At 45.2% G+C, this 13,712-nt stretch overlaps 2 protein-coding genes across 2 annotated transcripts in view; one reads left to right on the plus strand and one right to left on the minus strand.

Moving 5' to 3' along the window:
* LOC142376410 (mitogen-activated protein kinase 12-like) overlaps window positions 1–2,506 on the plus strand; it is a gene marked incomplete at its 5' end in the record, with an annotated part of 11,761 nt that extends 9,255 nt beyond the window's left edge. The window contains 4 exons of the mRNA XM_075459940.1: window positions 549–628; window positions 848–926; window positions 1,883–2,056; window positions 2,366–2,506. Coding sequence (XP_075316055.1) covers window positions 549–628; window positions 848–926; window positions 1,883–2,056; window positions 2,366–2,430 — 398 coding nt within the window. The remainder of the gene's footprint in view (window positions 1–548; window positions 629–847; window positions 927–1,882; window positions 2,057–2,365) is intronic.
* A 213-nt stretch (window positions 2,507–2,719) lies between these two features.
* Window positions 2,720–13,706, minus strand: LOC142376409 (RNA polymerase II-associated protein 3-like; the record flags this gene model as incomplete). The annotated part of the gene is made up of 16 exons (XM_075459939.1): window positions 2,720–3,170; window positions 3,543–3,643; window positions 4,630–4,727; window positions 4,808–5,012; window positions 5,089–5,285; window positions 6,655–6,744; window positions 7,258–7,328; window positions 8,066–8,187; window positions 10,154–10,281; window positions 10,440–10,634; window positions 10,711–10,781; window positions 10,854–10,975; window positions 11,774–11,901; window positions 12,002–12,103; window positions 12,187–12,354; window positions 13,587–13,706. Coding segments are annotated over 16 exons (2,004 nt in total), but the record flags the coding sequence as incomplete, so codon positions are not given.
* Window positions 13,707–13,712: the final 6 nt, after the last annotated feature.

Genomic DNA, 13,712 nt, shown 5'->3' on the forward strand with positions numbered 1-13,712 from the left:
CGAAGGGGAAAAAAGGACCAATAAAAGGTTAAATCCAGCTCGACCTCGCCCCAAACAGACCTGCTGAGCTCATGATGAGCCACAGCAGGAGAACTCATATTTTACAATTATTTTAGATGTTTAAACCCACCTTTAAACAAAAAACAGCAAAAGGAATGTTAAACCTGGGGATTAAAAAGGAGAAATATGTTTGTTTATGTTGAATTTAATGATTATTCGCTCTCTAAAACAAATACCTGCACAACTTTAAAGAGTTAAAAGAGAGAAACGGGACAGAAAACTCAAAGCATCTAAAGAAACAGGAGTGGATGTTTTATGAGAGAAGTGTCAGAAAGCAGCTGAAGGAAATGAGATTTCCACCCAGAGAAGCCGAACTTAAAGCATCAGAAACACCTGAAGAGAAGAGACGCAGCCATGGACTCAGAGATGAATCACCATGGAGACGATGCTGGAGCTTTAGTTCGGTCCGATGGAAACACAGAGAGATGATGAGATTTAAGTTGCACGCCTCACTAAGAGCTCAGATTCTTAACCATAACTGCCGTCAGATCTGGATCAGCTCAGAGAAATCATGAAGATTACAGGAACTCCAACTCCCGACTTTGTGCTGAAACTACAGAACCAAGATGTAAGTCGTAACATCAGTATTCATCAAACAAAGAGGGGAAATGTCCCTGAGTCACATTCAGCTTTATTTTCTGCAGATTCCTGTTATTTCTCCTGAGCTGGAAGCTTTCTGAGCTCCTGAATTCAATCTGAGCTCATTGGTTGGTCAGAGCCTCACAGGCCTTCAGTAGGAAAGTGTTCTCTAACGTAATTATTCTGTCATATTTCTCTCTGCCAACAGGCCAAAAACTACATCAGAAGCTTAGCCAAAGTGCCCAAAAAAGATCTGCACAGCCTCTTCTCCAAAGCCGGCTCAAACGGTACGCAGACACACGCCCGTCCTGCCTAGGGATGGGAACTGATCAGATTTTTACGATTCCAATTCCATTTTCGATTCTGCTTAACGATTCGGTTCTTTGTCGGTTCCCTTATCGGTTCTCATTGGGAGAAAAAGGACAACAAACCGGTCGATTAGCATCAACTTTGTTTAGTTTAGAAGTAACACGAGTCGTGACCTCACAAACCCAACAACGGTGAGGTCCACATTGGTCTATCCTGGCCTGGGTAATTTAACTCTTCCTGCTCTGGTGAAAGGAGAAGCTGGAGGTAGAGGTGAACTGGGGGTAGTACCACCAGCCTCTGGCTCTGAGCCAGTCAGGCTCTGTCTCTCATGATTTCATCTAAATGTAATGCCTGAGAAGGCATTCATTTAACCTTAACCGTTACTAACAGCAGCTTTTACAATGAGGCAAATGGTGCTAACATGATAGGCAGTGTTTGTTAGTTAGTTACCTGCAGCGTTAGCAGAGGACATGCTAACGTTGCTAACGTTGCTAACGCTGCTGGGTTCAGGTTCACCAACGTTAGTCCGGAGCAGATGGAAAACGCGACATTCATTCATAGTTATTGCATGTTGGTAGTATTTCCTCCCTTTGGTGAAATATTCACTTTGCAAGTTGCCCTGTTGTCGTCTTTTTTAGGGATGTGGAACCAAACTTTCGAGCGTTTGTACCGCTTGGGCGCCATGTTTACTGTTGGCTGCTGGCTGCGCTGGACTCGCCACGCAACGCTGCGTGGTGACGTCATTCGCGCCCACTGGAATCGATAAGGGAATCGTTTGCAAAATCGCCAAACGATTCCAAGGAACTGAAACACCGGGAACCGGTTCTCAACAAGAACCGGTTTTCCATTCCCATCCCTACGTGCTGCTGCTCCCAGACCGCCTCGGTGCCGACTTTGACCTTTGACCTTTCTGACCTGTTTCTGTGCACCGCAGCGGTGAGCGTCCTGGAGGAGATGCTGCTCCTGGACCCGGAGAGCCGGGCGAGTGCCTCGGAGGCGCTGGAGCTGCCCTTCTTCAGCGAGTTCAGAGACGGGGAGGAGGAGGCCGAGGCGCTGCCGTACGACCAGACCATGGACAACACGGACCTGCCGCTGGACCAGTGGAAACGTAAGAGAAGTGTTCGGGTCTTTGGGTGAAGCAGCCTCTGTCTGATCTTGAAATTAGCTTAAAAACCTCTTCAAATGTCAAAAAAAAGCTTGTTTCATATGATATGTGACTCAAAACAATTTGTTTTCAAGACTTTTTCATTTAACAAGATATTCCAGATGTATTGTCTCAAAACAAGTCCCTATATCTGGCTGAAATGCTGCTTGTTAGGCAGTTGTGTCTCATATTAAGTGTAATGAGATATTTTGACTAGGAATGAGACAAATATACTTGGTAAGACTTTGATAGCTTCTCTTCTTTCCGTTGCAGGTCACACGTTCACAGAGATTTTAACCTTCAGGCCTCCCAAAGACTCCAAGGAGACGTCACTTTGAGAGCAAACACCCAGAAATCCCATTTCTCTTCTTCTTCTTCTTCTAACTTTCTGTATTAGGGATCAATATTATTAGTTTGTCGTAGTCGTTTTAAAAATCATTAAAGCGTATTTGTTGAAATGTTTATGTGTGCGGGATTATTTAATCTGGAACTAAGGCTGAGGAAACCTGAAAAATGATCCAAATAACCTTCTTAAAGCAGCTTTGGCTCCATCTGGTGGTCATTATGTGGCAGTGCAGGTAGGTATCAGTCACGTGACTGAACCACAGATGACAACAGACACACAAATTACAAAAAACAACTTTATTTGCACTTCATCTCTGGGACTTTTGACCAAAATCTGTCCAATTTGAACGCTTTGATCTCCTGTGTGAGTTTAGCAGAACAGAACCGTTCATTCTTTGAACTCAAGTGCATAGAAAGATGATCCTCTGGATTCAGTTTGCCTCACTGTGTGAAAGTTATTCATATATATATATATAGATATATATATATATATGCAGAAATAAATGTTTACAGGGATGGAGGGTTGACACCGTTTTGTTGTTACTGGCCTTTGTTTCATTAATATGCACCAAAGGGAGCCTCCTGCCTGGTTCTGATGAACGAACAGTTCAGTTCAGTGTTCAGCTCTGAGATCCTCAGATCCATCATCACACGCCGTACTTCTTCTGCAGCGCCGCCACCAGCGACGGGTCCAGCTCGGCCTGGAGGAGGAAGTCGAACAGGTCTCTGAGCACTAGAGGAGCAGAAGGTGAAGTACGGGAGTTATGATGTAAGAAGATGGAGATTAAACTTTCACCAAATGGAGACATTTTTAAATCCAGGTTAAAAACATTTCTGTTCTCATGTGTCTATGCATGAAATCTGCACGCTATCTTTGAACTTATCTGGACTGTTGCTGGTTTTTAAATTCATTTAATGATTTTATTTGTTTCTCTTTATATTCTTTTATGTATTTTAATGCTTCTTCCACTCCCTGCTGCAATGCTTTTATTTTATGTGAAGCACTTTGAATTGTTCTGTACATGAAATGTGCTATATAAATACATTTGATTTGATGATGTAAGAAGATGGAGGAGCACAGAGAGGAGAAGAAGAAGAACTCCACCTTTCTTCTCCGGGGACGAGGTGAACATGACGGCCATGTCGAAGCGCCTCAGGCCCGACAGGCTGCGGAGAGTCTCCAGGAGGACGGCCGGAGCTTCGTTCCTGCAGAGAAGCTTCAGTTAATGTCTGAAACAGCCCAGAGCAGCCTGAACTGTGCTAGCCTAGAAATCTAGACGCCCCTAGCGACCGCAAATTGAATTTGCTCCCGGGCGAGTCTAGTCAGTTGTGGTCGTTTTGCGAGGCTGAAAATGGAAACTTAATCGGGCCAATCACATCGTGAGGAGCGGGGTCGGAGGCGGGGCTACCTGGTGACGACAGAGGTGCGACGTTTCAGTGTGTAGTTCCAGAGAGAGGTAAACGATGGCTGCACCAGCCAACAGGCTTTCCATTTGGCTTTGGCAGCGACTCTAGAAGATTTAAATTTACATTTTTCTTTGCGAGACGAACAGATAACTGCACTTAAGTTTTTCTTGAAAAAAAAGGGCGTTTTCAGAGTTTTGCTCACCGGTACGGTAAAAGTTTAATTTACCAGCTTGCTCCGTTGGTGGGACTTTCTGTCCTTCGAAGATATGAGCTGAATTTACAAGGACGCCAGAAATCCTAAACTGTGGTTTAGCTCCGTTCTTCCACATTATTGGCGTACAGTTTCTACATTAACAGATTGGAGTGCCGGTGTTGAAAACAGGCAAAGTCGAAAAGAAAAATCATATTCTTTCCTCTCTGACATTAGACTACACTCCACCACGTACTTTCCGTCGCGCTGACTACGTAATCCTTCTTCATCGCTCTGATTGGTTGTTGCGCCATCATATTGCGTGGCGTTGAGTGCAGAGGCAACTTAACAGACCACCGTTTATCCCGCCCACACCAGCGTCACCAGACCCCTGTACAGCTTTTTGCTGTAGGGGTCTGGTGCAGCTAGGCTAGAACAGTGTGAGAGCTGAGCAGGAATCAGGCTCATCATTTCATTTTTTGTCTATTTTTTGTATTTGTTGCACTGAAGAGAGCGAGGTGTAAAATTCCTCGTGTGTGTCCACATGCCTGGCAATAAAAAGCGATTCTGATTCTGATCTGGATAAAACGCTCACCTCATGTAGAAGGCGTGCAGCGTCCGCAGCAGCTGGCTCAGGATGTGCGGCTCCAGCGAGTTGTTGAAGATCTTGGCGTAGGCTTCGGGCCGGATTTGCTGCCAACACAGAAGAGACGTTAGCTTCAGACGGAGCTCTGAGGGACGCCGCAGCGGACGCCAGGAAGCACGGCGCTCACCCTCAGGTATCTGTAGATCTGCTCGGGCCGGTTCCCCAGCTGCCGGAGGTCCGCCTCCAGCTGGAAGCTGCTGGCGGGCGGAGGGGGCGGGGCTTCTTCTGCAGGCGGAGGGGGCGGGGCCTCTTCTGCGGGGGCGGCGGAGGCTTCAGGAGAACCGGAGGTTTCCTTCGGCACCGGCGGGCCGGACTGTCGGCTGGCAGGACGTCTGGTGAGAACAACAAAGCGGCGTCACAGCGAGCTACGAGAGAAGAGGTCAGAGACGGGGAGGCGGCGCCGCTTACGGGTGGGATCCGTGCGGCGGGGCGTCCGCCGCCTCCTCCATCTTGATCATCTTGGCGCTGGGCGACGTGGACAGCGGGGAGGACCCGTCCTCGGCTTCCCTCGCCACCTCCTGGACCAGCGACTTGGACGCAGCCGGTTCCTCAGGCGCCGGCGCCTTCCCACTGATCTCCTGGATATCGATCCTCCTCAGAGGTTTCTGAAGGTCGGGAGAGAAGAAGAAGAAGTCTGATTAAGGACCTGCAGTCTGCTCAGGTTCTGTGATGCTTCCTGCTGGAAAAGGATCCGGCCCTCATTTCCTTCCGTTTCCTTCCAAGCAGCCACACCTTCTGCAACATTTCCTGCTTTTTTCCTCATTTTCAGTCCAGTTTTTCTTTGTTAAGCCACTTAACTCTGAGCTATGAACCATTCAGGCAGGAAAAAGGCTCCTAACTCAAGGGATGAACCAGTGTTGGGTCCACATTTTAAACTGGATCTTTAGGCACTTTGTTCCCAGCAGCCTGTCACAGAGACACATCATTTGTTCCCATTTCTTTAGCTGCATCTGTGAAAAACAGCTTCATAGTTTCAACTTTTTTGTACATTTACGTTAAAACTGCTTTCAGTTACCAAAAGAGTCAAATTAATATATGAAATTCAGTTTAAAAAAAATCCTAATCCCAAAATAATGAACGTTATCACGTCTAAAAGTAGAAAAAAACAGACAATAATAAGAATTATATGTTATTCAACATCAAGAAAAAGTAAATAAGATTCATTTTAAAGCTTAAAAAAGGAATATAAGATAATCTAATGACTAATTATGGAACAATGAATATAAATGAAATGATTAAACTGTTTTATGCCACCAGAAATGAATAATCTAGAAGCTCTTTGTGGGCTTTAGACTGGAATTAAGATTTGTTCCCATTTCTTTAGCTGCATGTGTGAAAAACAGCAAAGATAACACAGTGTGACAGACAGAAAACAGGATTTCTGCAGCAACAAGGTGATTCCCAAAGAGCTGTTAGCTGCAAACTTGGCATTTCTCAGCATGGTGTGCAGCGTGTCCTTAAAACATTTGAGGAAACTGGACAAGTGGAGGACAGAAGAAGAAGTGTCAGGCCTAAAGAACTATCTCCAGCAGATGAACAGGAGGAAATCTGACCCAAAGCCACCAAATAAAACAGAAAAAACAGCTGTTACCATGGAAACATCTGCAGATATTCACTTTAAAGCTGCTCAGAACTGAACTAACTCTGGTTCTGCCTCAGATTCTGGGTTTATGTTCATGTTGGAACATGTTTCAGTGAATCTCTGCAGCTGTTACCATGGAAACATCTGCAGATATTCACTTTAAAGCTGCTCAGAACTGAACTAACTCTGGTTCTGCCTCAGATTCTGGGTTTATGTTCATGTTGGAACATGTTTCAAGTAAATCACTGAACGTTTCCTCTGTTTCTGATGATACATAAAGCTATTAAAGGTGCACATTTCCTTTATCAAACAGTGCTAAATAAAAACTAAATAATCCAAAGTAATTCTCTGGTTTCAGCAGGAGAAGCTGAAGCGCAGAGGTTGGAACTCACAGCCGAGCGCAGATGTTCTGGTTTGTCCATCGGCAGGACGGTCCTCCTCTGCGAGCCGTCCTCCGTCTGAAGGAGACCCCTGGACCCCGTCTGAAGGGGACCCCCGGACCCCGTCTGAAGGAGACCCCCGGACCCCGTCTGAAGGGGACCCCCGGACCCCGTCTGAAGGAGACCCCCGGACCCCGTCTGAAGGAGACCCCTGGACCCCGTCTGAAGGGGACCCCCGGACCCCGTCTGAAGGAGACCCCCGGACCCCGTCTGAAGGGGACCCCCGGACCCCGTCTGAAGGAGACCCCCGGACCCCGTCTGAAGGGGACCCCCGGACCCCGTCTGAAGGGGACCGCCGGACCCCGTCTGAAGGAGACCGCCGGACCCCGTCTGAAGGAGACCGCCGGACCCCGTCTGAAGGAGACCCCCGGACCCCGTCTGAAGGGGACCGCCGGACCCCGTCTGAAGGAGACCCCCGGACCCCGTCTGAAGGAGACCGCCGGACCCCGTCTGAAGGAGACCCCCGGACCCCGTCTCCTGACAGATGAGACACGGTGAGGAGCGAGTAAAAGCATGACAGGAGATAAATGGGTTAGTGGGGATGGTTTCACCTACCTGCTGCAGTTTCTGGAGCTCGTTCAGGGCCTGCTTGTTCCCTGGTTCAAGCTTCAACAGCTGCTGGAAGTCTGTGGAGCCACAGCAGAGGTGGAAGGGAAGGTCAACCCAGAAGGGTCAGGGTTAGGTTAACCCGGTTAGGTTAACCATCATTTAAACAGTTAATCATCATTTAAACATTTAACTAACATTTAACCATCATTTAACCTAGCCTGGCTGATGCGTCCACATCTGGATGAGATGGTGGTCTGGGAACTCGGTGTGCATTTTCTCGTATTTGAGGCGTGGTTTACGAATGCCTAGAGCCGTTTATTGGGCGCTACGAATGTCTATCAAATGGCGTCTGGTTCTTCCCATGCTGCTTTGCGCGCGATTCATAGCCAATTGTATCACTTATACCAGATGACGTATGTAGAGCGACAGATATTCGACGAGGAAGAAGGCAATGAAATCTTTCAACGCCGAACGTTGCTCTTCTTTAAAAGTAAACTTGCGTTCTAAGCTACTTAAAACACTTTCTAAGGCTGCATCGAACGGTAACGTTGTGTCCGCTGCCATGTTGGATTAACACTCCACAAGCTTCAGTGTCGCGCAGAGACGTCGTCATCGTCTTGCTGCCCCCCCGTTCTGTGATTGGTTCCCTAACTCAGGCAAAAATAAGGGCGGTGGTTTCCAGGCTGCCTTTGCAGCGTGAATGAAATCGCGCGCAAAGCAGCATGGGAATTCCCAGGCTACATTTAACCAGCATTTAAACATTTAACCCTGACCCTGACAGACATGGAGGAGACGCAGCTGCGTGGGTTCATACCTTGCTTGGCCTCCTCCAGCTTCCCTAACGCCGCCCTGGCCGTGCCTCGGCGGGCGAAGGCTTTGGAGTAGGTGTTGTCCATGGAAATGGCTTCAGTGCAGTCCTGCTCCGCCTCCTCATACCTGAAAGGACCCAAAGGGAGGAGTGAATACATGAAGCTGCCTCTGCACACACTGGAGGAGTGAATTCACCCTATTCTCCATGGTTACAAGGGCGGAGCCATCTTGTTTATTTTGTGTTAGAGCTTCCGGTGGCGCAGCTGAGTCATTAAAATCGAGGGTAAAAAGAAGTCATTTAAAATGACTTGTATCATTTGTGCAGTCTGTGGTTGCCACAATAATTGGAATAAGAGAAGATTGTCTCTTCAGCAACAGAGTTTTACTCACGGGAAGAGGCGAATTGAATGCTGTGGGCCAAGTTTTCATCTACATCCGCTGGCGTCTTTGGCTGAGGGCACTTAACTTAAAAACCCTCCCAAAAAGCCCTATGTCTGTTCGTTTCATTCTGTGGAGGGTAGACCTACTACCCAGCACCCGTATCCTGAGAAATGGCTCGGCTGTGAAGCTCCGGTGAGACGTCCGCGACGACAGCTTGTTAGGCATTCAGGTAAGTTCTCAGAACATGCTTTGCCCTAACGCCAGTTAGCAGCTAGCTACATTTGTGGTAACATTCTGTTATCGACTGCTTGTCAACACAGTTTTAAACGATTGTAGTTTAGGAGTAAATGTTTTAAAAACAGTGTTAACCTTAGTTAAGCCATGACAACACGGATAAATCTTAGTTTTAAACAGGGTGCTTGCTCTTTTTCCAAATTAAAATTACAGACTTTTTTAAAACTGATACTTTTTTTCCCCAAGACCTTAACTTGTGTGCTTGTAACTTGTGTGCCTGCTGCCTACTTCATTGGGTGAGATTGTACCAACCGTGTTTATTAGAAATGTTAATTTTTATAGGCTAGCATTTAATGAACAAATGCATTATTCACAGTAAATTATGCTTTTACTGATGAACACGTTTGAAAACATAAAAATCACAAGTACAAGTCAACAGACCTCAGCAGTGACGTTACGAAAATGTGCCAGACTGAGCTAAACATGCGCTGATTGGATATCATCCCATTAGGCTGATACAGTACTGACCAGTTAGTAAAATGATAGTTTTATAGCCTACCTTCCTATTTCTTATTTCACAATGCCTTTGAGCATACTGTAAAGTTCTACCATACATTTATTTTCCATACTTTATGAAGACTTTCACACAAAATTCAAGACTTTTCAAGGTCTGGAAAACAGTGCTTCAAAATTCCATACTTATTAAGACTTTCAAGGCTTCAAGCACGCTGTTTAACTGAGTCATTATTTTCATAGAGGCATCAACCAGCAATGCTGCTGAGCCTGAGCCTGAGCCTGAGCCTGAGCCTGAGCCTGAGCCTGAGCCTGAGCCTGAGCCTGAGCCTGAGCCTGAGCTCGAGGGTGATGGACATCACGACATCAGAACACAGTGGGAGGATCAATACATGACCGAGCACGACTACGCTGCAAGACCTTTACACACATCAACATAGCGCTGCCTTGCTTACCTTCCACTAAATTGCAGCGGCGTGACTGCCGGATCTTCCCAGGCCGGCAATACAAGAGCATCCTGCTGTCCCCACAACTCCCTCCGTTGTGACGAAAACCCAAAAGTTGTGACCTGGAGAGCTGGCCTGGCTTGGGCTTACGGTGGCTTTTAAAAATAACTTTTGATCATCCAGTTTATCAGCAGGACGCGACCGACCTCTCCGCTGTGTAGGTACTGGTATGCTTCGGTGCTTTTAAAGTTTTCCATCGAAGCCCCGTCTACGCCTACAGATAAACCCATATGATTGAAAATATGGCCGTCCGTCACAGGGGGCCATCCGCTCTGTTATTAGCCTAGGGTGTAGTAACATTTCACCTCCACTACTACGAACAGCACCGCTCGTCTCTGCCCAGGTAACATCCATCTTACACTAGCTGACCGGAAGTCCCAACACAAAGCGGAAGAAAACAGGCAGTTAAAAATGGGCGGGGCGTAATCGGGTGAATGAAGGCCTGCCTGTGTCCTCACCTCTCCAGCTTCAGGAAGGCCATGGCTCTGTTGGCAGGAAGCAGGACGTTCCTGCTGTCCGCCTCCATCCCTTTGGTGTAGAACTCCACCGCCGCCTCATACTTCCCCTCTTTGAAATAAGCGTTCCCCTGAAAGACACGTGCACTCATCAGATGCTGAAGCACTGAAACATGTCCGGGACTGTTTAACTACAACAAGGCGTAACCATCATTTAAACATTTAACCAGCATTTAAACATTTAACCAGCATTCCATGAAGGACCATGTTTAACTACAACAAGGCGTACTCTGTCTTTGAACACAACTGCTTCCTGTTTCCTCTGCTGCTCCTCCAGCTGCTGCTCCTCCAGCTGCTGCTCCTCCAGCTGCTGCTCCTCCAGATGTTGCTCCTCCAGATGTTGCTGCTGCTCAGCATCTGCAGCGGCGGCCTCCTCCGGCTGCGCGGCGTCGCCCGGGACATCGGGCGCCGGATGTCGGAGGACCTGAACCAGCCATAAGGAGGACGTTAAAGCAGGAGACCACCGAAGGCTCGAGCCCCGTTCAAAGATGAGCACCGACCTCTTTGATTTTCTTCACTTCCTTTAGCGCCTCCAGGTTCCCAGGGTCCAGCTGGAGAACCATCCGGTAATCTGTGCAGAAACAGAGCAGCGCCGTCACCTCGGAGCGCTCAGCTTAAACTCTCTCTGGAAACCGTGAGCTACCTTCTAACGCAGACTCAGATCTGTTCAGCGCAAAGCGAGCTGCTCCCCTGCGAGCGTACGCCTTGTAGTAGCTGCTGTCCAGGGCGATGGCCAGGTTACAGTCGGACTCTGCCACAGCGTACCTGTGACACGGAGACAAGAAAACCGATGGAACCAGCATTTAACCAGCATTTAACTATCATTTAAACATTTAACCAGCATTTAACCAGCATTTATCCAGCATTTATCTAGCATTTAACCAGCATTTAACTATCATTTAAACATTTAACCAGCATTTAACCAGCATTTAACTATCATTTAAACATTTAACCAGCATTTAACCAGCATTTAACCAGCATTTAACTATCATTTAAACATTTAACCAGCATTTAACTATCATTTAAACATTTAACCAGCATTTAACCAGCATTTATCTAGCATTTAACCAGCATTTAACTATCATTTAAACATTTAACCAGCATTTATCCAGCATTTAACTATCATTTAAACATTTAACCAGCATTTAACCAGCATTTAACTATCATTTAAACATTTAACCAGCATTTATCCAGCATTTAACTATCATTTAAACATTTAACCAGCATTTATCCAGCATTTAACTATCATTTAAACATTTAACCAGCATTTAAACATTTAACCAGCATTTAACCAGCATTTAAACATTTAACCAGCATTTAACCAGCATTTAACTATCATTTAAACATTTAACCAGCATTTAACCAGCATTTAAACATTTAACCAGCATTTAACCAGCATTTAACTATCATTTAAACATTTAACCAGCATTTAACTATCATTTAAACATTTAACCAGCATTTAACCAGCATTTAACCCTCATTTAACCATCATTTAACCATTTAACCCTCATTTAACCATCATTTAACCATTTAACCCTCATTTAACCCTCGCTGAGGACGCACTTCTTGAGTCTGAAGAAGGAGGTCGCTCTGTTTGTGGGCAGCACAGGGTTGTAAGGATCTGCCTCCATCCCTCTGGTGTAACACTCTACGGCATCGTCATACTTCCCCTCCTTAAAGAACTTGTTGCCCTGCGAATAAAAGCACGACCCAGAGTAAAACATCACCACACGGGTTCTGCCTGTGCTCCACATCTGGTGCTTTATGCTCCACATCTGGTGCTTTATCTACCTTCTCCTTGTCAGCCAGCGCTCTGTCCTGATCCACCTCTGAGTCGGACTCATTGGACTCTGCGTGAGATTCCTCCTTATCCATCTCTTCCAGAGCTTTGTCCTGCAACCACAAGAAAAACCCATCTGTAGCAAACCGGCCTTCAGTTCTACGCCTGCGTTTAGAGAGTTCAAAGCTTCAGATACCACATCAAACTTGTCCCACGATCGGTAGTCGTAGGCTTTTATTCTCGAAGCTTGTTGGGCCTCCTCTGCTTTTGTGTCACCATGGCCGGTCAGCTGCTTCTTCTTCTTCCTCCTCTTTTCCCTCATCTTGGTTTTGAAGTCCTTGTTTCGCACAGGTGGGAGATTTTTCTGCAACACAAAGAGACAACGAGTGGCTGATGGGAAACCACATCTGCTCCAGGCGTCTGTCTCTGTATGTTCTGCAGCAGGAGCTTACCTGAACCATCATTCCATCATTTAACCATTTAACCAGCATTTAACCAGCATTTAACCAGCATTTAACCAGCATTTAAACATTTAACCATCATTTAATCATCATTTAAACATTTAACCATCAGTTAACCATCATTTAACCATTTAACCATCATTCCACCATCATTTAGCCATCATTTAAACATTTAATCATCATTTAACCATCATTTACCAGCATTTAACCATCATTTAAACATTTAACCATCATTCCACCATCATTTAACCAGCATTTAACCATCATTTAAACATTTAACCATCATTCCACCATCATTTAACCAGCAGTTAACCATCATTTAAACATTTAATCATCATTTAATCATCATTTAACCATCATTTAACCATCATTTAACCATCATTTAAACTTTTAACCATCATTTAAACATCATTTAACCATCATTTAAACATTTAACCATCATTCCACCATCATTTAACCAGCAGTTAACCATCATTTAAACATTTAATCATCATTTAACCATCATTTAACCATCATTTAACCAGCATTTAAACTTTTAACCATCATTTAACCAGCAGTTAACCATCATTTAAACATTTAATCATCATTTAACCATCATTTAACCAGCATTTAAACTTTTAACCATCATTTAAACATCATTTAACCATCATTTAACCATCATTTAAACATTTAACCATCATTCCACCATCATTTACCAGCATTTAACCATCATTTAAACTTTTAACCATCATTTAACCAGCAGTTAACCATCATTTAAACATTTAATCATCATTTAACCATCATTTAACCAGCATTTAAACTTTTAACCATCATTTAAACATCATTTAACCATCATTTAACCATCATTTAAACATTTAACCATCATTCCACCATCATTTACCAGCATTTAACCATCATTTAAACTTTTAACCATCATTTAAACATCATTTAACCATCATTTAACCATCATTTAAACATTTAACCATCATTCCACCATCATTTACCAGCATTTAACCATCATTTAAACATTTAACCATCATTCCACCATCATTTAACCAGCATTTAACCATCATTTAACCAGCATTTAACCATCATTCCACCATCATTTAACCAGCAGTTAACCATCATTTAACTCTGTATGTTCTGCAGCAGTTACCTGACCGTCCTGGCTTCCCTCCGTCCTCAGCTCCTGGTCCTTCTCCTTCATGTCCGCCTCCCAGCTCTGCAGCTCCCGCATGAAGCTGTGCAGGTCCTCCGCGTTCTGCTTCATCTGAAGCTGTAA

This window comes from Odontesthes bonariensis, unplaced genomic scaffold (assembly GCF_027942865.1).
Source record: "Odontesthes bonariensis isolate fOdoBon6 unplaced genomic scaffold, fOdoBon6.hap1 scaffold_287, whole genome shotgun sequence".
Lineage (NCBI taxonomy): Eukaryota > Metazoa > Chordata > Actinopteri > Atheriniformes > Atherinopsidae > Odontesthes > Odontesthes bonariensis.